Raw genomic sequence first — 18934 nt, 5'->3', positions numbered from 1 at the left:
TTGAGAAAAGGGTTTTTGTGGGCACTGAGGGTAAGCAGTATTATGGATCTTCATTCAGTTTCCTATAATCCTCTATTTCAAGATTATACAGGTTATTTTTTTTTAAAGATTATGCAGGGTATTTTAAATAAAATTTTACATGAAAAGTATCGTGCTAATTTTTCAAATGACAGCTCTACTGAGATATGATTCACATACCATAAAACTCACCCTTTAAAAATGTATAATTCAGCGGATTTTTAGTGTGGTCAGAGCTGTGAGGTCAACACTGCTACGTGGTTAGAGAACATTTCATCATGCCAAAAAGAAACCCCATACCCATTAACAGTGACTCCTGTTCCCCATTACCCCTAGCCCTTGGCAACCACTAATTTCATTTCTGTCTCTATGGATTGACCCTTCTGGAAACTTCATATCAATGCAATTATACAATGTGTGGCCTTTTGGGACTGGCTTATCTTAGCATAAGGTTTGCAAGGTTCATTCATGTTGAAGCATGCACCATGATTTCATGCCTGCTTATGGTGAATAATATTCCGTTGTATGGATATGCCACACATTTTTAATCCATTTATCACTTGATGAACATTGGGGTAGTTTCCACTTTTTGGCTTTTGTGAATAATGCTGCTGTGAACATTCATGTCCCGGTTTTTAGGGGACATATTTTTTTAAATTCTTTTAGGTGAAGACCTAGTAGCAGACGTACTAATGACTTTAAAGGGTGGAGTTGGAGGACTGGAGCATCACATTTTATCTTGCTTGTCTTAGTAAAAGGACCTTCCTCACAAGGGCAGTTACGTCAAGTGACCCAATTTATCTGCCTTGAGAACCGATTTCGACAGAAACAAGCAGGGGTCCAGTGAAGGGACAATAGAGGGATGGGGAGAGGCCCCACACAGGGTTGCTGGTGAGATCTTGGTAGGATTTCGGGGGGGGGGGTACATGAGCAAGATCAGAAGTGGCAGAGTGGAAGAAGTAAAGACTTGGAAACTGAGGAAGGAAGGACAACCCTAACTGGAAAGTCAGGTTTTATCAAGGCTCCTCTCATGAGGCGCCAAAGCCTGCGTGCGGGCCTGGTTGGAGGGCAGTCTGAGCAGAGCTGTGACTCCTACATGGAGCCTTTTTGTAAATTTAGCATAATTAGCAGCATCGCCAGGTTTTTTTTAGATTTTTTCAAAATTTATTTATTTGACAGAGAGAGAGAGAGCACAAGCAGGGGAAGTGGGAGAGGGAGAAGCAGGCTCCGCACCGAGCAGGGAGCCCGATGCGGGGCTCGATCCCCGGACCCTGGGATCATGACCTGAGCTGAAGGCAGATGCCTAACCAACTGAGCCACCCAGCTGTCCCTAGTGTCGCCAGTTTTATGGCCAACCAGGACACTCTTCCTTTCCCTCGGCCCCTCCAGCCTTGGTTTCTGCCCTAGGGCTGATGGAGGCTTGGCGCCCAGTCTCCTCACCTCAGCCTTGGCAAGGTCTGAGATTAGGGCCCCTCCCCGATGGTGCTCATGCTTCACTTAGACAAGGAGTGCCATTACATCCGCCAAGCCACACTGACTCCCTCAGTCTGGCCAACAACATCTCTACCAAAATAAGGTGATTTTTTAAAATTCTCTGGACGGAAAGGCGAGATGGTGGAGTGGCCACAAGGAGGGACGTGGGAGCTGTTTCAGGGTTCAGACCTGGCTCTACCCGCTGTTGACCTCCGGCAATTACTTTACTTCCTCATGACTCAGTTTCCTCTTCCATCAAATGGCTTAGAACAGTAACTGATAGACAGTAAATGTTGGCTATCATTTTTAAAATACCATCTTAAGTTTCAGTACGACTTTTATACCCAAATGCTGTGAAATGCTTTCCTAGGATTTTAAATGAATACCCACACTTCTGTCTTATATCAGTAAAAACACCAGGATGGAAAAAATGTTACAAATGTTACCCAAAGATCTTTCTTACCTGGCATAACACTTCCATGGAATATTCTTCTATTTCTGCAATTAAAAAGAAATACAGTTAATTCACATGACTGAAAATTACCAACAAACTAAAAGGGCCTCTTTGCCCAAAAATAGATATCTTATTAAATCTTTAGATTGATGTAGTCTACTTGTTTATTTTTGTTTTTGTTGCCTGTGCTTTTGGTATCATGTCCATGAAATCATCGCCAAAATCAATATGTTTTCTTCTAAAAGTTTTAGTTTCAGGTCTTATATTTAAGTCTTTAATCCATTTTGAGTTGATTTTTGGGTATGGTGCAAGGTAAGGGTCCAATTTTATCCTTTTGCATGTGGATATCCAATTTCCCTAGCATCATTTATTGAAGAGACTGTCCTTTCCCTAGTGTATGTCCTAGGCACCTATGTCAAAGATCAGCTGACCATACATGTGTGGATTTATTTCTGGGCTCTCTATTCTGTTCTATTGGCTATATGTCTGTCTTTATACCAATACCACATTATTTTGATTACTGTAGATTTGTAATATATTTTGAAATCAGGAAGTGTGAGTCCTTCCAGCTTTGCTCTTTCTAAAGATTGATTCGACTATCTGGGGTCTTTTGTGGGTCCATATGAATTGTAGAATTTTTTCTGTTTCTGTAAAAAAACGCCATTGGGATTTTGATAGGGATTGCACTGAATCTGTAGATCACTTTGGGTAGTATGAACATTTTAACAATAACAGCAATTCCAAGAGGCAAAAAAGAAAAGAGAAAACGGAAGAAAAAAATTATCAAAGAAATAATTCAAGAAACTTCCAAGAACTTAAAGATAAATGTACCCAGAAAAGTGGATGAAAAGAGACCCACATCATGGCACAATATCATAAAATTTTATAACACAAGAAGATAAAGATCCTAAAGGTATTAAGGGTAAGGAGGAAAAAAAAACAGGCACATAGAAAGCCTCGTGGATCCGAACAGCATGGGATTTTTTTTAATAGCAACAAGGGAAGATAGAAAATAGTGGGACAACAGCTTCACAGTTTTAAGGGAAAACAATTTGTTACTTAAAATCTATTGCCAAATGTATGAAATTTATACACAAATGATCTGCGACATGTATGTATGCATTCCAAATCATCATGCTTGGCTTTAGAACTCATGTTATATATAATCTTCAGCAATGGTTAACATGTAAATTATTGTTTTCTCTTTTTTTGAAGATTTTATTTATTTATTTTAGAGAGGGGGCGAGAGAGAGAACGCGAGCACGGGTGGGGGGAGGGGCAGAAGGAGAGGGAGAATGAGAATCTCAAGCAGACTCTGCGCTGAGCATGGAACCTCACACGGGGCTTGATCTCACGACCCTGAGATCATGACCTTAGCTGAAACCAAGAGTCAGTCGCTCAACCGACTGAGCCACCCAGGCACCCTGTAAATTATTGTTTTCTTAAAAAGTAGTTATAATCAGAGTATGTATAACCACAAGTCCCAGTTCATCCAGAACAGTTCTATTTATGTGTGTTACTACTAATAGTGTTTCTTTTACTTTCAATGGTGTTCTAGTATGAATGATAAATTAATTACTAAGTTATCCCTAGGGGATTCAGGGAAGATCATAGTCTAGATGAATGAAAATAGACATTTTAATAATTAAATTGGAAAAAAAGAATCCTTCAATGTCTTTCCTAGATGTCTGGACTAGAAGCTTTCTTTTTGTCTAAAAGGTAGACCATGCAAGAGGTAGTAAGCAGCCGCTGAGTGGGTACCATGACATTTCGGGAACAATCATGGCTGCACTCCCCGGTCACAACAGGCTGAATGGCCTCGTTGGTGGTCACCTGAGTGCCAGTTCATGTCAGCTGGCTTCAAACTCGACAGGCTTGACGTGAACATGGGGGAAGCAGCTCAGAGAAGGGTGGTGAGCGGCTGGTTTGGCTCACTGAGCTACCGCTGTCAGCAGCATGGCTGACACTAGGAGGGACAGGGATTCTGTTACATGTCTGACTGCATCACGTTCCTATCTCTCCCTGGGGAGCTGAACAGTGTGGGACTGAGAACCCCTCTGAAACCCATAAAAGCAGTAGACTCCCTCGCCCCAGGAAGGTGCTCATAAACCCACGCATGGACTTGTGTTCATAGGCCCCCAATGCCCATCCTTGGATAGATGCCAAATGGGATCCATAGACACTGGGTTAAGAATCTGGCCTACCAATTACCATACGATCCAGCAACTCCACTTCTGGGTATATACCCCAAAGAATTGAAAGGAGGAACTCAAGCAGATATTTGCACACCCATGTTCATAGCAGCATTATTCACATTAACCAGAAGGTGGAGGAAACCCAAATCTCCATCAATGGATGGATGAATAAACAAAACGTGGTCTATACATACAATGAAATATTATTCAGCTTTAAAAAGGAAGGAAACTGTGATATATGCTACAACACGGAGGAATCTTGAAGACGTTATGCTAAGTGAAATCAGCCAGTCACTGAAGGATAAATATTGTATGATCCATTTAGAGATACCTGGAGTAGTCGAATTCATAGATAGAGAGCAGAAGGGTAGTTGCCAGGGGCTAGGGAAGGGAGAACGGGGAGTAAGTGCTTAATGGTACAGAGTTCTGCAAGATGGAAAAAGTTCTGTAGCTGGATGGTACTTCCTATACCCTACATCCAGCACGAGACTTCCTCAGGCCACTGGGTTTCTTGTATTCATTCAGAGTATGGGGAGCAGAGACATCTGAGCCCAAAGAGTATAGACAAGGGTCACTGCAGGAGAGGGGAAGGGCAAAGTCAGACCCCCCTCAAGGGCTGTCTGCTCTGACCTGGGACCAGGGGCTGACAGTGCAGTTGGAGAGCTCAGGCAGTCAGAAGGCATGACCAACATAGGACAGCTGTGAGACAGCTAACCTACCAGGAGGAGCAGATGACTCTCCATAGCCTTTCATGTCCAGAGCTAGTACCCGGAAACCCGCCTGAGCCAGAGCAGGGATCTGGAAAACAAACAGTTTGGGAACACTCAAGTGTGGTCTCAACAGTCTTTTGCAGACACTCCTTCTTTGCTTCCTTCTATCCACGTTCTTGTAAATGGTTCAACTCAAAGTGCCATGTGGCACTATCTGGGATCCTTGCCATGAGGCTGGAATGAGCCCATCTGGATAGGGCTGCCACGGACAGTGGTAGGGTCTGTGTACTGCATCTAATACTACAACTAAGAGAGCACTTTTCTTAGCAAAGACTTTACAGATTTCCATATTCATTACAAAGACTTCCCAGCAGGTGGCATAAAGTGTCCTGAAGAATCTGCCTTCTTCTAATCTGCAAAGATGGGATGTGGGCTAGCACAGCCCTGAGGTCTGCACCCATCTCTGGCTCCAACACTTCTGAGGTAACATGGTCATCGTTGGAGACAATGCTCCACTATAAGGTTTCAGCTTCTTTTTAAGATTTATTTATTTATTTATTTAAGAGAGCGAGAGAGAGAGACAGAGGGCATGAGAGAGAGTGAGCATGAGCGGGGCGAAGGGCAGAGGGAGAGGGAGAAGCAGCCTCACCACTGAGCAAGGAGCCCAATGCGGGGCTTGATCCCAGGACCCCGGGATCATGACCTGAGCCGAAGGCAGACACTTAACGGACTGAGCCACCCAGGAGACCCAAGGTTTCAGCTTCTTAATGGCATTCTACACTGGGCCACACCATCTAGACCTCCCTCTCCCTTCACCTTGACTAGGGCAGACCTTCCCCCAGTTTCCTTTACCTGGTACCGCCAAGAGAACCAGCTCTCAGGAAATCCATGGCAGAGACACACAGCAGGTCCGGAGCCCAGCTCCACAAAATGCAGACGCACCCCAGGCTGTAGAAAAGAGAGGTGAACAGAAAGTGACCACAGCACCAGGCTGGACAGAACCAGCTCGTCTTCTGCAGATCGCGCTGGGCCATCTCTGGGTACTGCCGGACCTCACAATTTCTCAGCCCAAGACCCCGATGCCAGGAGGAGATGTTCAAGAAGACACAACTGGCCAAACTGCAATAAAACTGGCAGCTTCTATAGGAACATAGGAGGCCTGAAAAGAAGGTTATAATGTTGGAAAAAAAAAAACAAAAACAAAAGCAAAACAACTTTGCCTTCCTCCCTAAGAGGCCCTAATAGTGTCAGAGTTTCCAGTACTGTTTGACTGGTCTGTCTTCCGTATTTTAAACTGGGGCTGATTTTGTGCACAGCATAATATTCATGTTAACATGCAGAATACCAGGATTACTTTGTTAAAAACTGTTTCTCTCTTGAATGCAAAATCTTTTCCAAGCTTTGCTACACTTGGAGTGCTTTCTGGGCTGTGTGAAAGAGCCTGCTAGAGCTCCATGTCTGTGCTCTCTCCCTGGCACATGACAACATTTTCCAGACCTCCCCCCACTTCCTTGCAATGGGTGCGGCCATGGGACCGAGTTCTGGCCAATGGCCTATGAGAATGAAGAAATGCGTGCTACATCCTGGGCTTATATAAACCTCCCACGCATGGTCCTCCCTCTTTTCCTATCTGCCCCTGAAGAGTTTGGGCCTTGGGTGAGGTAGAGCCAGCCCAAAGGAGATGGGCTACTTGATGACTGCATGGAGAGAGCCCACTCCTACCCCACACGGGACTGTCTGGCAAGCAAGGAATAAACTTGATGTTGAGCCACCGGAAGCTTGGGATGGTTTGTTTTGGTACTTAACCTATTCCAATTATTACCATGTGGTCTAAGCACATGAACTAAAGCAATATCCAATCAGAGTGCTCTATTTCCCCCAAAAAGTATCTCCAACTTTCTAATGGAGATAAATGGGAAAAATAAGCTTTACGTATGGAAATTCACTTGGTACAATTCTATGTAGCTGCATCTCAGATTACTCCAAGCTCGTGTTCTAACCGGAAGTTTCATTTATGATTCCCAGCGAGTTATTCTGCTCAAGAAAACATTAGGCTGACATTTCACAAACTCTTTCATGGTCTACAATCTTATCAGAATATGTTCTATAGTCTTCTCATTAGTACTTGGCAAAGGAAGGGATTTAACTTGAAATTCTATTCCTTATATTGAAAAGGGTTGCAGTACTGATGTCCAGGGAAATGATCCTAACATGCCCCAGCTCTAAATGGATCCTAAACTAAGAGTCTCCCTTTTGCTGCTCAGCATATGCACATACTTTCCCATCCTTTAAATGATATGTTAATAAAATTGCCATAAAGCCAGAAAACAAGAAAGACCTAACCCAGCTTGTGTGACATTAGTATTCAGTGGAGATCGATGGAATAGCGCCCCGCAGAGTGGGGCTTGGCTGGGACTCCCCAGAGGTCGCTGCCCCAGGCCTTTAATTTGGGGTGAAGACAGAGGGGGTGATAAAGCAGTTCTGATCACCCTCCTTCAAGGTCAAATGAGAAAGGTATTGAAACTGACTGGACCTGCGAGCCTCAAGAGGATTATGGAATAACCCTGTCCATGGGGTTGAAGACACAAGGTCACAGCCCAGATCCCAGGCCGAGAGCCCCTCGCTCATCGGTACTGGAGACGAGGTCTGAAGGGACCTCATGAAGTGTTCACCCCTTCAGGAGTGCCCAGGGTTACAGGAGGGGCTGGGCTGACCCTGACAGTAGCTTTAGCCCTTTCTTACTACCCAGCTCACACTTATCCTTTCATGCCCACTTCACCATTGCCGCTAAACATTTCCCAATGCAGCCTCCACCCTCACGGAGCCCATCTCCAGCGTGCTGGGGCACCGCCATCAGACAAGGACCCCATCCTGGGTTGTAACTACAGGGGCTGGGGATGTGTATCTCACTAGACTGCAAAATTCCTGAGGTCTTAGAAGATACTCCATTCATCTCGGTATTTCTCTCTGTGCCCCGAAAACAACAAATACTCAATAAATCCTTGAGGGGCTGTCCTTCAAGCAGCAGGACTTCCCCTGGATCTGGAGACCTGCCCCATTCATGCCACCAGCTCTCCTCTTCATCAGCTACAGTTTATGGAGCACAGAGGTGCCGGGTACAATGCCCCATGGTCTACATACAGTATTTCAATGACAGTTGACCCTTGCACAATGTGGGGATAAGGGGCACTGACCCCCACCCGTGTAGTCAAAAATAGCATATAACTTCACTCCCCCAAAACTTAACTCCTACTAGCTTCCTACTGACTGGAAGCCTTACCGATAGCGGTCGATGAACACCTATTTTGCATTATGTGTATTATATACTATAATCTTATAAAGTGAGCTAGAGAAAAGAAAATGTTCTTAAGAAAATCCTAAGGAAGAGAAAATACATCTACAGCACTGTACTGTACAAAATCCTCAGATAAGTGGACCCATGCTGTTCAAACCCATGTTGTTCAAGGGTCAAGTGTAATCCATACAAGAACACTGAAGGGAGGTATTAGCATCACCTCATTATAAAGCTGTGTACACTGAGATTCAGAGTGATAAAAAAATGTACCTAAATTTGCAAACTTAGTGCCGAAGCCAGGATTCACACTGGTTCTATCTGGCCCAAAGCAACTGTCCCATCTTGTTTTTTTATGAGCTGTTCTAGGTCTCTTCCCATTTAAATGGGACCAATGACAAAGGAAGAAGGATTCCAAGGTGAATCCACAAAGACATTCCACCACTCTGCTCTGTATCCTGGCTGGCTCGGGAGGCGGGCCCGCTCTGCACGTGGCCTTGGCCTTGCCGTAGCCCTGACCACAGCTGCTTTAATGACTAATTCTGTCTCTTTATCCTCGCTACGGGTTCCTTGAGGCTGGGTCTGTCTTGTTCCTCACTGCATCCCTCGTATCTGGCCCATGGCTGACACCAAGGCAGTGCTTGATAAATACCTGCTGGATGAAAACAGGTTCTCCCCAGATCACAGGCCAGACACAGATGCACGTTAGCACCCCCGGGCTACTCAAGGCCCCGTGCGACCTGTTTTTCCATGGGAGTCTGACCGCATCCATACACTGCTTTGTATATCCTAAGGCATGATCCATGTCTTGTGATTTTGGAGGAATGATTATATGGAGAAATGTTATTTCCCTATGAACAGCGGATGTTCAGCTACCCTTGATATTTAACAAATGTCTCTGCAGGCCATTGTAGGTGGGCTGGTCAGGGAGGACTCGGCTGACTGGGAGGGAGTGCTCACATACCTTTATCAGCACGTACCCGTGGCTCGCATCGCTCGGATTGTACGGGATTGACAGAGGGGCTGTGGCTCCGAGAAGCTGGAAGGAAAAGAGGACAGGGAGAGAGGGAGCAGCCTCCTTCTATGAGAAGTTCTCAGACAGAGTTTCCCAAAGTCCAGAGTGCTGGCTCCAGGCACCTGTGTCACGGGCTCCTGAGTCCTCCAGGGGACTGCCCAGCCCTGTCCCTCTCCTGCAAGCACAGAGTTGTACTCATCTCCCCCTCCGTTTTAGTTCAGTGCAGCCCGTGACCGGGTCCTTCGGACAGAAGAGCGTGGCCTGTCAGCCTGACCCCTTAAAATCCCCACGCCGTTCTCTACATTCTCTACCGCCCCCCCGCCCCCTGCCTTCCGGCTGAGAGCCTGGTGTGACCCGGGAGAACACAGCGGGGAAAGACGGTGGGTCCTCTGTCAAACCCAGGTCCTTGAACAGCTGCATGAAGCAAAGCCCCTGGCCACCACCGCCTGAACTTTACATCAGCAGGAAAGAAACACCACCTGCTCTAAAACGCTGAACTTTCGTACTTCAAGGACTATAATCCTTCTCTATGGCAGTTCCTCAGGTGGTCACCCAGGCTCACGCTGGACACCACCGGGAACGCAAAGTTCACACAGCAGCCATCCCATCACTGTATGGCTCTGCTGAAGGGTCTCTCCTTCACGCTGGCCAAAGTCAGACTCTCTGGGCCTTTGGATTTGTCTGCTCCAGCTGCCATTACCATGCGCCACAGACTGGTGACTGACACAACAGACATTTATGTCTCAGTTCTGGAAGCCGGGAGTCCAACACCTTGGTTGGCTCCTCCTGAGTCCTCTCTCTTTGGCTTTGCACCTCCGCCCTGGGCCCTCACATGGTCTTTCTTAAGGGGCTTCTTTACCTTATTCATGTCAGGTTTCTTGAGACGGAAATGACAAAGGACAGGATGCTGACACATGTAAGCGAATTTATTCACAGGAAGGGACATATTAGCGACTCCTACTACTAGATCGCTCATCTTTAGTCCCAAATACGTGACCTAAGGATGAAGTGGCTCCGACGTCTAAAGTGGGGGAAGTAAACCATGAAATTTATCTTCCTTTTTTAAACATGGAAGAATCTGCCTGGATGTCCTCAGCGGGGGAATCAGAAGGCAAGCCCCCTATCTCCATCGCACCTGGAGAGGATTCAAGGTGTGGTGGGAGGGATGGGCAGCTGGGTGCCCTCTGATGGCAATGAGCCTTGTCTGGCCTGAGGGAGCCAAGACACTAACCAAGGACCAGGGTCCCTTGGGGCCCTTCTGCTGAGGTATCCCTGGCCTCCTAGGGGATGTCCTACTCTTTCCAGGGGTGAGGGGATGGGGGTTTCCTGCTCTCACCATTCTCCTGCTGTTTTTACAATTTACAAGGCCTGTTCAGGACTGAGTCCCATAGCCTTCCTGAGAGAGAGAGGTAAGTCTCCTCCATTTAAAAAGGAATAGTTCTCATTCTTCCTTGTATCCTCCCCCTACTCCGGAGAAGACAGGTGAGGCATGGCTTACTTTCCCGATTATGGGACAGTTTTCTGTGACTCGTATGTGACGAGGGGACAACTAGTAAGTGGGACAAGCAGGTGGATGCTGGGATTCCAAGTCTGGGTGTTTTCTCCTCTGTTGCATGAGACTTCCAGGCTTGCTGAAGGACAGATCAAGCTTGGGCAAGACAGTTTACGGCTGTGAAGTCATTAGATAGATTTTATTTATTCGTTAAAGATGGAAAGTCAGGGGCACCTGGGTGACTCAGCCGGTTAAGCGTCTGCCTTCAGCTCAGGTCATGATCCCAGGGTCCTGTGATCAAGCCCTGCATTGGGCTCCCTGCTCAGAGGGGAGCCTGCTTCTCCCTCTCTTTCTGTCCCTCCCCCCACTCATGCTCACTCTGTCTCAAATAAATAAAATCTTAAAAAAAAAAAAGATGAGATGGGTTAGCCCAGTGATGGGTATTAACGAGGGCACGTACTGCATGGAGCACTGGGTGTTATACGAAAACAATGAATCATGGAACACTACATCAAAAACTAATGATGTATTGTATGGTGACTAACGTAAAAAAATAAAATTTAAAAAAAAAGATGAAAAGTCATTTGTCCCTATCGTGGGGGGCTAAATTGTGTCCCCTCCAAATTCATCGGTTGAAGTCTTAACCTCCAGGGCCTCAGAATGTGACTATGTTTGTAGATAAGGTCTTTAAAGAGGTCATTACGGTTAGAGGAGGTCATTGGAGTCAGAATCCAATCTGGCCGGTGTCCTTGTAAAAGAAGAGGACATTTGGACACACCCGGGGGAAGACCATGTGAAGACACAGGGAGAATGTGGCCATCTACAAGCCAAGGAGAGAGGTCTTGGAAGGAACTGCCCTTGCCAACACCTTAATCTTGGACTTCTGGCCTCCTCGTGAGACTGTTGTCTCGACCATCCAGTCTGTGTACTTTATGGCAGCTCAGGGAAACGGACACCAGTGCCCTTTGAGAAAAAGCTGGGATGGCTGTGCCATCCAGCTAGCTCAGCCAGGTGTATGCCCCCCCCCCCCCCCCCTCCCCCCCCCCCCCAACACAAGCATTGCATTCCTGAAAAAGCCTTGTGTAACTGGCCCTGGGACTCTGGGGCTCAGTGGGATGGAGATCTTAGGTAAACCCAAAATAACAAAAGGGGCCTCACTCTGGTACCACAGGCTAATCCCCAGGCAGCCCCCTTGGGGCATCATTAAGGGCGTCCCATCCTCTCTGAGGGATGGTTTAAACCACTCCACCGAGTCCCAGCAGTATAACCAGGCAGACCAGGTGAGGACTGTGCTCCCTACCCCCACTGGGGCAGACCTAATAGCTAAATTCTCGATATTTACTCGAAAAAGTCAAGTCTAAAAATAAAAATATTTTTTAACTTAAAAAATTAAAATAAATAAATAAATAAATACACTGAAGTCTGGTGGCTTTGAAAGCTTCGCTCCTGCCTTGGGTCTTGGTTCCTCCGACTCTGACTGGTATGGGTTCTTGCTCTCAGAGGATCGTTTCTCTGCTCATGATGGCAGAGAAAGAAACAAGTTCTTCAAGGACAGCATGCTGACGGCCCATCGGGGAGCAGCGAACTCCCTGAACCGGTCCCCCTCTCGCCTGCTGTGTCTCCTGCACCCCTAACACAGAGAAGGGGCAGGAAACCCGACCCGGTGCAACCCAGAGAGTTACCTGCACCCCAGTTACTTTCTCCAGTTCTCCCAGGGCTGTGTCTGTGTCACGGACGAGGATGGTGACCATCCCCAAGTCACGGGCCGGCTTCAGATTAGCCCCGACGTCATCCAAGAACACAACCTGAATCCAAATAGCAGGGACACTAGCATCACTTTAATCCAAAGCAAAACTCACCAGTGAGGGACAGCACCGGAAAGACACACATTAAAATGTGAATAGTGGTTATTTTATGACGACAAGGTGAAGAATTATGTTTTCCTCCACATATTTGTTTACTCTTAAAATTAAAAATATTGAATTACATCAGCGTACCCATAAACACACAGAGAGATGTACAGATTCCCACACACACTTGTGGGTTTCAGCCTGAATTCTGAAACTGTAAGAAAATTAAGGAAGGATATAAAGTTATCAGGGTGATATTAAAATTCATCTAGGAAATCAACATGTATGAACAGATAAAAAAAAATCTGGAAAAGAACTGTAATGATATTAAAACAAATTATGAAGCTACAAAAGGTAAAATTAAAAAAAAAAGTGGGGAGCTAGAAGAGATATAAACATATCAAATGAAATAGAAGAGAGTCGAGGAATGAACCCAAATATAAATGACAATTTGTGTTGTCCACCTCGTGAGGAAAAATAGTACTTAAAAGATTATATAATTATTTTAACTGTTTGGGGGAAAACAGTGGATGCTTCCTTCACATCTTCCCCCAAAATAAATTCTGAATGGATCAAATATTTAAATTTTAAAATAAAAAAAATCCTTAAAGTTGTAGAAGAAAGCATAAGTGCATTATCATCTTGGATTAGGGCAGGCCCAGACTTCTAAGCAGCTCATCTGACAACCCAAAAGCCAGAAATGAGAAGACATTTATTTATAGGTATACTAAAATTCAGAGCACTGTTACAAGGCTTAATCCAGGGGTTGAGAAGAGCAGGAGCAAAGTTTAAGAGGAGAGAGGAAGGGTTCTGGGATTGAGCCCGGTAAGGATTCCCCGTGAGGAAGTTCAGGGTTTCATCTGATCAGCTTGTGGATGAGGTGGGGCCAACAAGAAAGGGTCAGAAACATCAGGGAAAGGTATTTAATCTTGGTCTAATTGCCTTTTTGAAAATTAGAGGTGGGGAATACAAGGGAAACAGAATTTTAGAATAGATACTTAGAGACAGTATGAAGACAGAATTTAGGGGTTCCTAGAGGAGATAGCTCTAATATTGGAGCCCACTTCCACTCACCCTTTGGTAGGGTGACCATGACCCTTACCAGCCTTGTGGTCTTGGGAAAATCTCCCAGGGTCTACGTTTCTTTATAGGCAAACTAAGGCAGCTAGTCTAGCAGTTTTGACAATACCTGTTTTGACCTATAAAAGCCACAGAGAGGGACCACATGCCCATCTCTTGTAGAATGTTCTAGACTGAAGGGACAGGTAAAGTCCTTCAGAAGTCCTGGCCTGGGAGAATGGGAACCTGCCACTGGACCTAGAATCAAACCACCAGGCCCCAGATGTCCTCCATCTGCTCACTGCTTCTCAATTTTTCTTATTTGCAATATCTCTAGAACATTCTTTTTCACTAAAGGAAGTGTCTACATACCTCACTGGGGCTGGCCTTCATGGTGTCCAGCACGAACCTGTAGATCTGCGGATCAGGCTTGGCCATTCTGATCCTGCACGACTCTATCAGGAAGTCAAAGTGCGGCCTCAGCTGACACAGCAGCTGGGCCAGGCTGCCCCTCTGAGCGCTGTCATCCAGCCAGTTGTTGGTGAGGATGCAGGTTGTATATCCTGAATGAGAAGTCACCAGTGACTAGACCAGATACAGAACTTTGCTCCAAGAAGCTCAGGATAACCCCACAGGGAACCCCAAAGAAGGGGTCACGCAGGGTTCTTCTTTGCATCAACCTCTTGATGCCCAGCTTCTAAACTGACAGATGGGACAAGAATCATCTTTACCCATAAGCACCTCCTGACACAGAGACAGGAGAGTAAGCAGACCGGGTACATGAAGGGCTTTCAGAAGCACTGATAGAAACACTACATCCCTTAATTCCTTGCAATTGTAGAGCAAGAGGTTGTGATCTTCATCAGCTCATGTGATCCTTACCACTTCTGGAATAGGCAGGACAGATCTTACCAGATGAGCAAACAGAAGCTCAGACAAATGTGGAGCTTCCCAGAGCCACACAGTGAAGGCAAAACTGGGCCAGGCCCAGAATCCTGCCTTTGGACTGCCCCTCCAGTGCTCCTTCCAAGTCTATGTTACTGAAAACTCTGCTCGACTATCTTTCAAAATTCTCGCCTTGGCTGTCGGAGACTGCATTCCCATTTCAAAACTAGAGGAATGTCAGCAGAAATGGCATTATCCCTGGCTTTCTCTCCCTAACCAAGAAGGGCAAGAAGCAGGGGGTGCTGGAAACAAGGCACTGATGAGTCAGTGGTGAGACCCTTTCCATGGAACATGAGTGAGAAACATGGACATGGGATGGCTTAGCCATGACCAGGTAAGTCTGCTGATAAGTGGGTAGAATGATTTCGAATATACCTGTGAAGAAGAGCTGGGCTCCAAAACTACATAAATCCCTACTGGATGAACATGATCTCATGTCCCAGACCATTTGACACCATCTGAATTCATGTCAGCCAGCTCATAGCTCAGTCACTTTGACATTCGGAGGCTGAGACAATCACAGTTGCTTAAAAGGCCTTGATTTTCAATCACTGTGACAAGAGGTTGGTCATTACTAGTGTCACTGGAGGGAGAGAACTTAGCTCACAAGGCAGTCTCTGGCACACATTGCTTTATTAAATAAAATTCTTTCATTTTTTTTTTTTTTCCAGCTATTCTGATAGTGCTATTTTTTGCCATTTGATAAAACTTACTTCAGGGCTATGTTTTTAAGAATGGCTTCCCATCAAGGTCCAGAAGATCTATGCTCTCAGAACACATATAGATGTATTCTGACCTAATCCACTCAAGGGCTCTAGTGTGGTTGGTTCAGAGAACGGCCAGTATTGGATCCTTACCCTTCTTTCTGAGGGCAAGAGCTGCCTGAAGCATGGGGTGGTTGATCTTTCTTGCTGCAGCCGCCTTGCCAAAGATCTGGCTTACAGAGAAATTCTCAGGGAGGCGGATTCCAGAGTCCTCAGAATGTTTCCTGCAGTCTTCTTCCATGAGTGGCACCCACTGTAAGAGTGAATTGATGAGGGACGATCAATTGGTACCATCCTTTGGAAAAGCTTTTGGCAGCATTTACTAAATCCGATCATATGCATTCTGAGCCAGCAATTCCGCTCCTAGACCCACACCCAATGGAAATGTCTACATATGTTCACCAAAAAGACATGTTTGTGTATGCACTTGCAGCAGCATTATTTCCAAGAGCCCCGAAACTACAAGCTACACAAATGCCCCTGTTTATGGGCTGAATGGGGTTCCCCCAAAATTCATGTTGAAGTCTTAAGCCCTCACACCTCAGAAAGTGATTGTCCTTGAAGGTAGGGTCTTTAAAGAGGTGATTAAGGTAAAATGAGGTCATGAGTGGTCCCTAATCTAATCTGACTGGTGTCCTTGTAAGAACAGGAGATTAGGACACACATACACACACACACAGAGGAAAGACTGCAAAGACAAAGAAGATGGCCACTACAAGATAAGAAGAGAGACCTCAGAAAAAACCAACCCTGCCAATACCTTGATCTTGGGCTTCTAGGCTCCAGAGCTATGAGAAAATAAATTTCTATTGTATAAACCACCCAGTCTGTGGTATTTTGTTATGGCGGCCCTGGGTAACTAATAACACTTATTAGCAGCAAAATGGATTGTGATATGTTTATACACTATCATAGCAGCACTATTTGTAATAGTTCAAACTGAAAACTACCCAAACCCCAATAGCAGAATGATAGAGAGCTCATAAATAAACCCATGCATACATATATGGTCAATTAATTTACAACAAAGAAACCAAGAATATACAATGGGGAAAGGACAATCTCTTCAATAAATGGTGTTGGGAAATCTGGACAGCCACATGCAAAACAATGAAACTTGACCACTTCACCATACACAAAAATCAACTGAAAATGGATGAAAGACTTCAACACAATACCTGACACCATAAAACCCCTAAAAGAAAATGTAGGTGGTAAGTTCCTTGACATAGGTTTTGCTGATGATTTTTTGAATCTGACAACAAAAGCAAAGCAACAAAAGCAAAAATAAACTATTAGGACTACATCAAAATAAAAAGCTTTTGCACAGCGACGGAAGCCATCAACAAAACAAAAAGGCAACCTACTGAATGGGAGAAGATATTTGCAAATGATATATCTGATAAGGGGCTGATATCCAAAATATATAAAGAACTCATACAACCTAACGGCAAAAAAAGCAAACAACCTGATTAAAAAATGTATGGAAGACCCGAAAAGACATTTTTTCCAAAGAAGACATATAGGGGGCCAACAGACACATGAAAAGATGTTCAACATGACTAATCATCAGGGAAATGTACATCAAAACCACTGTGAGATATCACCTCACACCTATTAGAATGGCTATTATCAAAAAGACAAGAAATAACAAATGTTGGTGAAGACGTAGGGAAAAGGGAACACTCGCACACTGTTGGTGGGAATGTAAATTGGTGCAGCCACTATGGAAAACAGTTTGGAGGTTCCTCAAAAAATTAAAACTAGAACTACTCTATGATCCAGCAATTCCACTTTGGGTATTTATCCAAAGAAAACAACAACACTAACTCGAAAAGATATCTGCAGCCCCCCCATGTTCACTGCAGCATTATTTATAATAGCCAAGATGTGGAAACAACCTAGATGCCCATCAGTGGATGAATGAATGTATAAAGAAAATGTGGTATATAACTTTAATGGAATATTATTCAGCCATGAAAAAGAACAAAATCTTGCCATTTGTGACAATCTAGATGAACATCAAAGGCATTATGCTACGTGAAATAAGTCTGATAGAGAAAGACAAATACTGTCTGATCTCTCTTATATGTGGGAATTAAATTAAAAACAGAAACAAAAACAAAAAAACACAAAAAAAGCCAAACTCATAGATACAGAGAATGTGGTTGCCAGAGGCAGGTGGTGGGGGACGGGGTGGGAGAAATGGGTGAAGGGGGCCAAAAGATAAAAAGAAAAAAAAAAAGATACAAATGCCAAAACTGATGCAAGATAAAATATAAAATGTGAGTAGACTAAAACCATTAATGAAATTGGAAAAATAATGGAAGTATTCACCTTTCCGTAAAAATAATAAAACTCTTGCAGCCTTAGACTGTTACACAAGGAAAAAAAAAAAAAATATATATATATATATATAGTTAAGTGGGAGAGTTACATAAGTAGATTTGCATTTTAGGGAGGTCATCCCAGAAACAGCGAGGAGGATTGGAGGAAGGGAGAATAATTAGAAGAGAATTTTCACAAGTTCTCACCATCACTATCCACCTACCAGCATTAGTGGCCAAGAACTCCATCTTCCCTTCTGTTACCATGGATAATGGTCCATTGCTCTTATTAAAGCTCAACCCCTCCATCTAGATTCCATCCCTTTCTGTTTCAAGGACGTGGCCCCAGTGGGTCTCCCTTCCTTATTCCTTTATCAGCAATCTCCCTCGCTACGGGACCATTGCCATCAGCATGCAAGCATATTGTTATCATAAAGAAAACCTCTTTCTTGACCTTATCCCCTCCTTCTACTGCCCCATTTTTCTACCCCACTTTGTATCAAAATTTCACATAGTCTTCAAACCGTTTCTCTCATTCTTTCTTGAACATAGTCTGATCAGGCTTTCACCTCCACATTCCACATTCCACCTTCTCTCGTCAAGGTTATCAGTGACCATGTTGTGTTGCTGTATCTAATGGGCACTTGCCAGCCTTCATTTTGCCTGACCCATCAGCTGCATCAACACAGATGGCCACTCTCTTCATCTGAAACTTGATAAATCCTTGGCTTTCAGGACTCCACACCCTCCTAATTTTTCTCTTATCGGTGGAGATTCATTCTCCATCTCTCAATCCTGGGTCCCCCTCATCAACCTGACCTTTAATACTAGAGTACCCGGGATTCTGGATTCTCCATTTATACTCCCTTTCTCAGTGATCACACTGAGTCCAGTGGCATTAAAAATGCCATCTATATGCTGTGTGTGTGTGTGTGTGTGTGTGTGTGTGTCTGTATTCAGCCACACACTGAAGGAAGATGTTCCTTCAACTCTGGGTTTGTACATGCAGCTGCCTCTTGCACGCTCTATTTGGAGATCAATAGGCATTTCAAATTGAAATATCCCAAATCGGGCACCTGATTTCCCAGCCCCAGAGCAGCGAACAGCAACTGATAACTGTCAGTTGGTTCTGGTCAGAAACGTTTGTTATCCTTCATTCCTCTCTCATACTCATACTCAATCTATCAGGAAGGCCTGTGGAATCTACTGTCAAAATATTCCAGACTTGGATCACTTTTTACTGCTTCACCAATATAACCTTAGTCCAAGCTACCACCATCTCTCACCCAGATCTTCCAATAGCTTCCTTAATTAGTCTATAATGATCCTTGCCCTTTTGA

The 18934-nt window shown here is 44.7% G+C and overlaps 1 protein-coding gene across 2 annotated transcripts in view; it reads right to left on the bottom strand.

The window, feature by feature from the left end:
* EPHX2 (epoxide hydrolase 2) overlaps positions 1-18934 on the bottom strand; it is a 70215-nt gene that overhangs the window by 33910 nt on the left and 17371 nt on the right. For both annotated transcript variants that reach the window (XM_032389135.1, XM_032389136.1), the window contains 7 exons: positions 15361-15520; positions 13931-14121; positions 12332-12454; positions 9107-9181; positions 5703-5798; positions 4860-4938; positions 1955-1989 (listed from right to left, as the gene is read on the bottom strand). In XM_032389135.1, the coding sequence (XP_032245026.1) occupies positions 1955-1989; positions 4860-4938; positions 5703-5798; positions 9107-9181; positions 12332-12454; positions 13931-14121; positions 15361-15520 (759 nt within the window). The remainder of the gene's footprint in view (positions 1-1954; positions 1990-4859; positions 4939-5702; positions 5799-9106; positions 9182-12331; positions 12455-13930; positions 14122-15360; positions 15521-18934) is intronic.

This window comes from Phoca vitulina, unplaced genomic scaffold, assembly GCF_004348235.1.
Source record: "Phoca vitulina isolate PV1807 unplaced genomic scaffold, GSC_HSeal_1.0 scaffold53, whole genome shotgun sequence".
Lineage (NCBI taxonomy): Eukaryota > Metazoa > Chordata > Mammalia > Carnivora > Phocidae > Phoca > Phoca vitulina.
The sequence above is the reverse complement of the archived record's forward strand: the minus strand, read 5'-3'. Positions and strand labels throughout refer to the sequence as shown.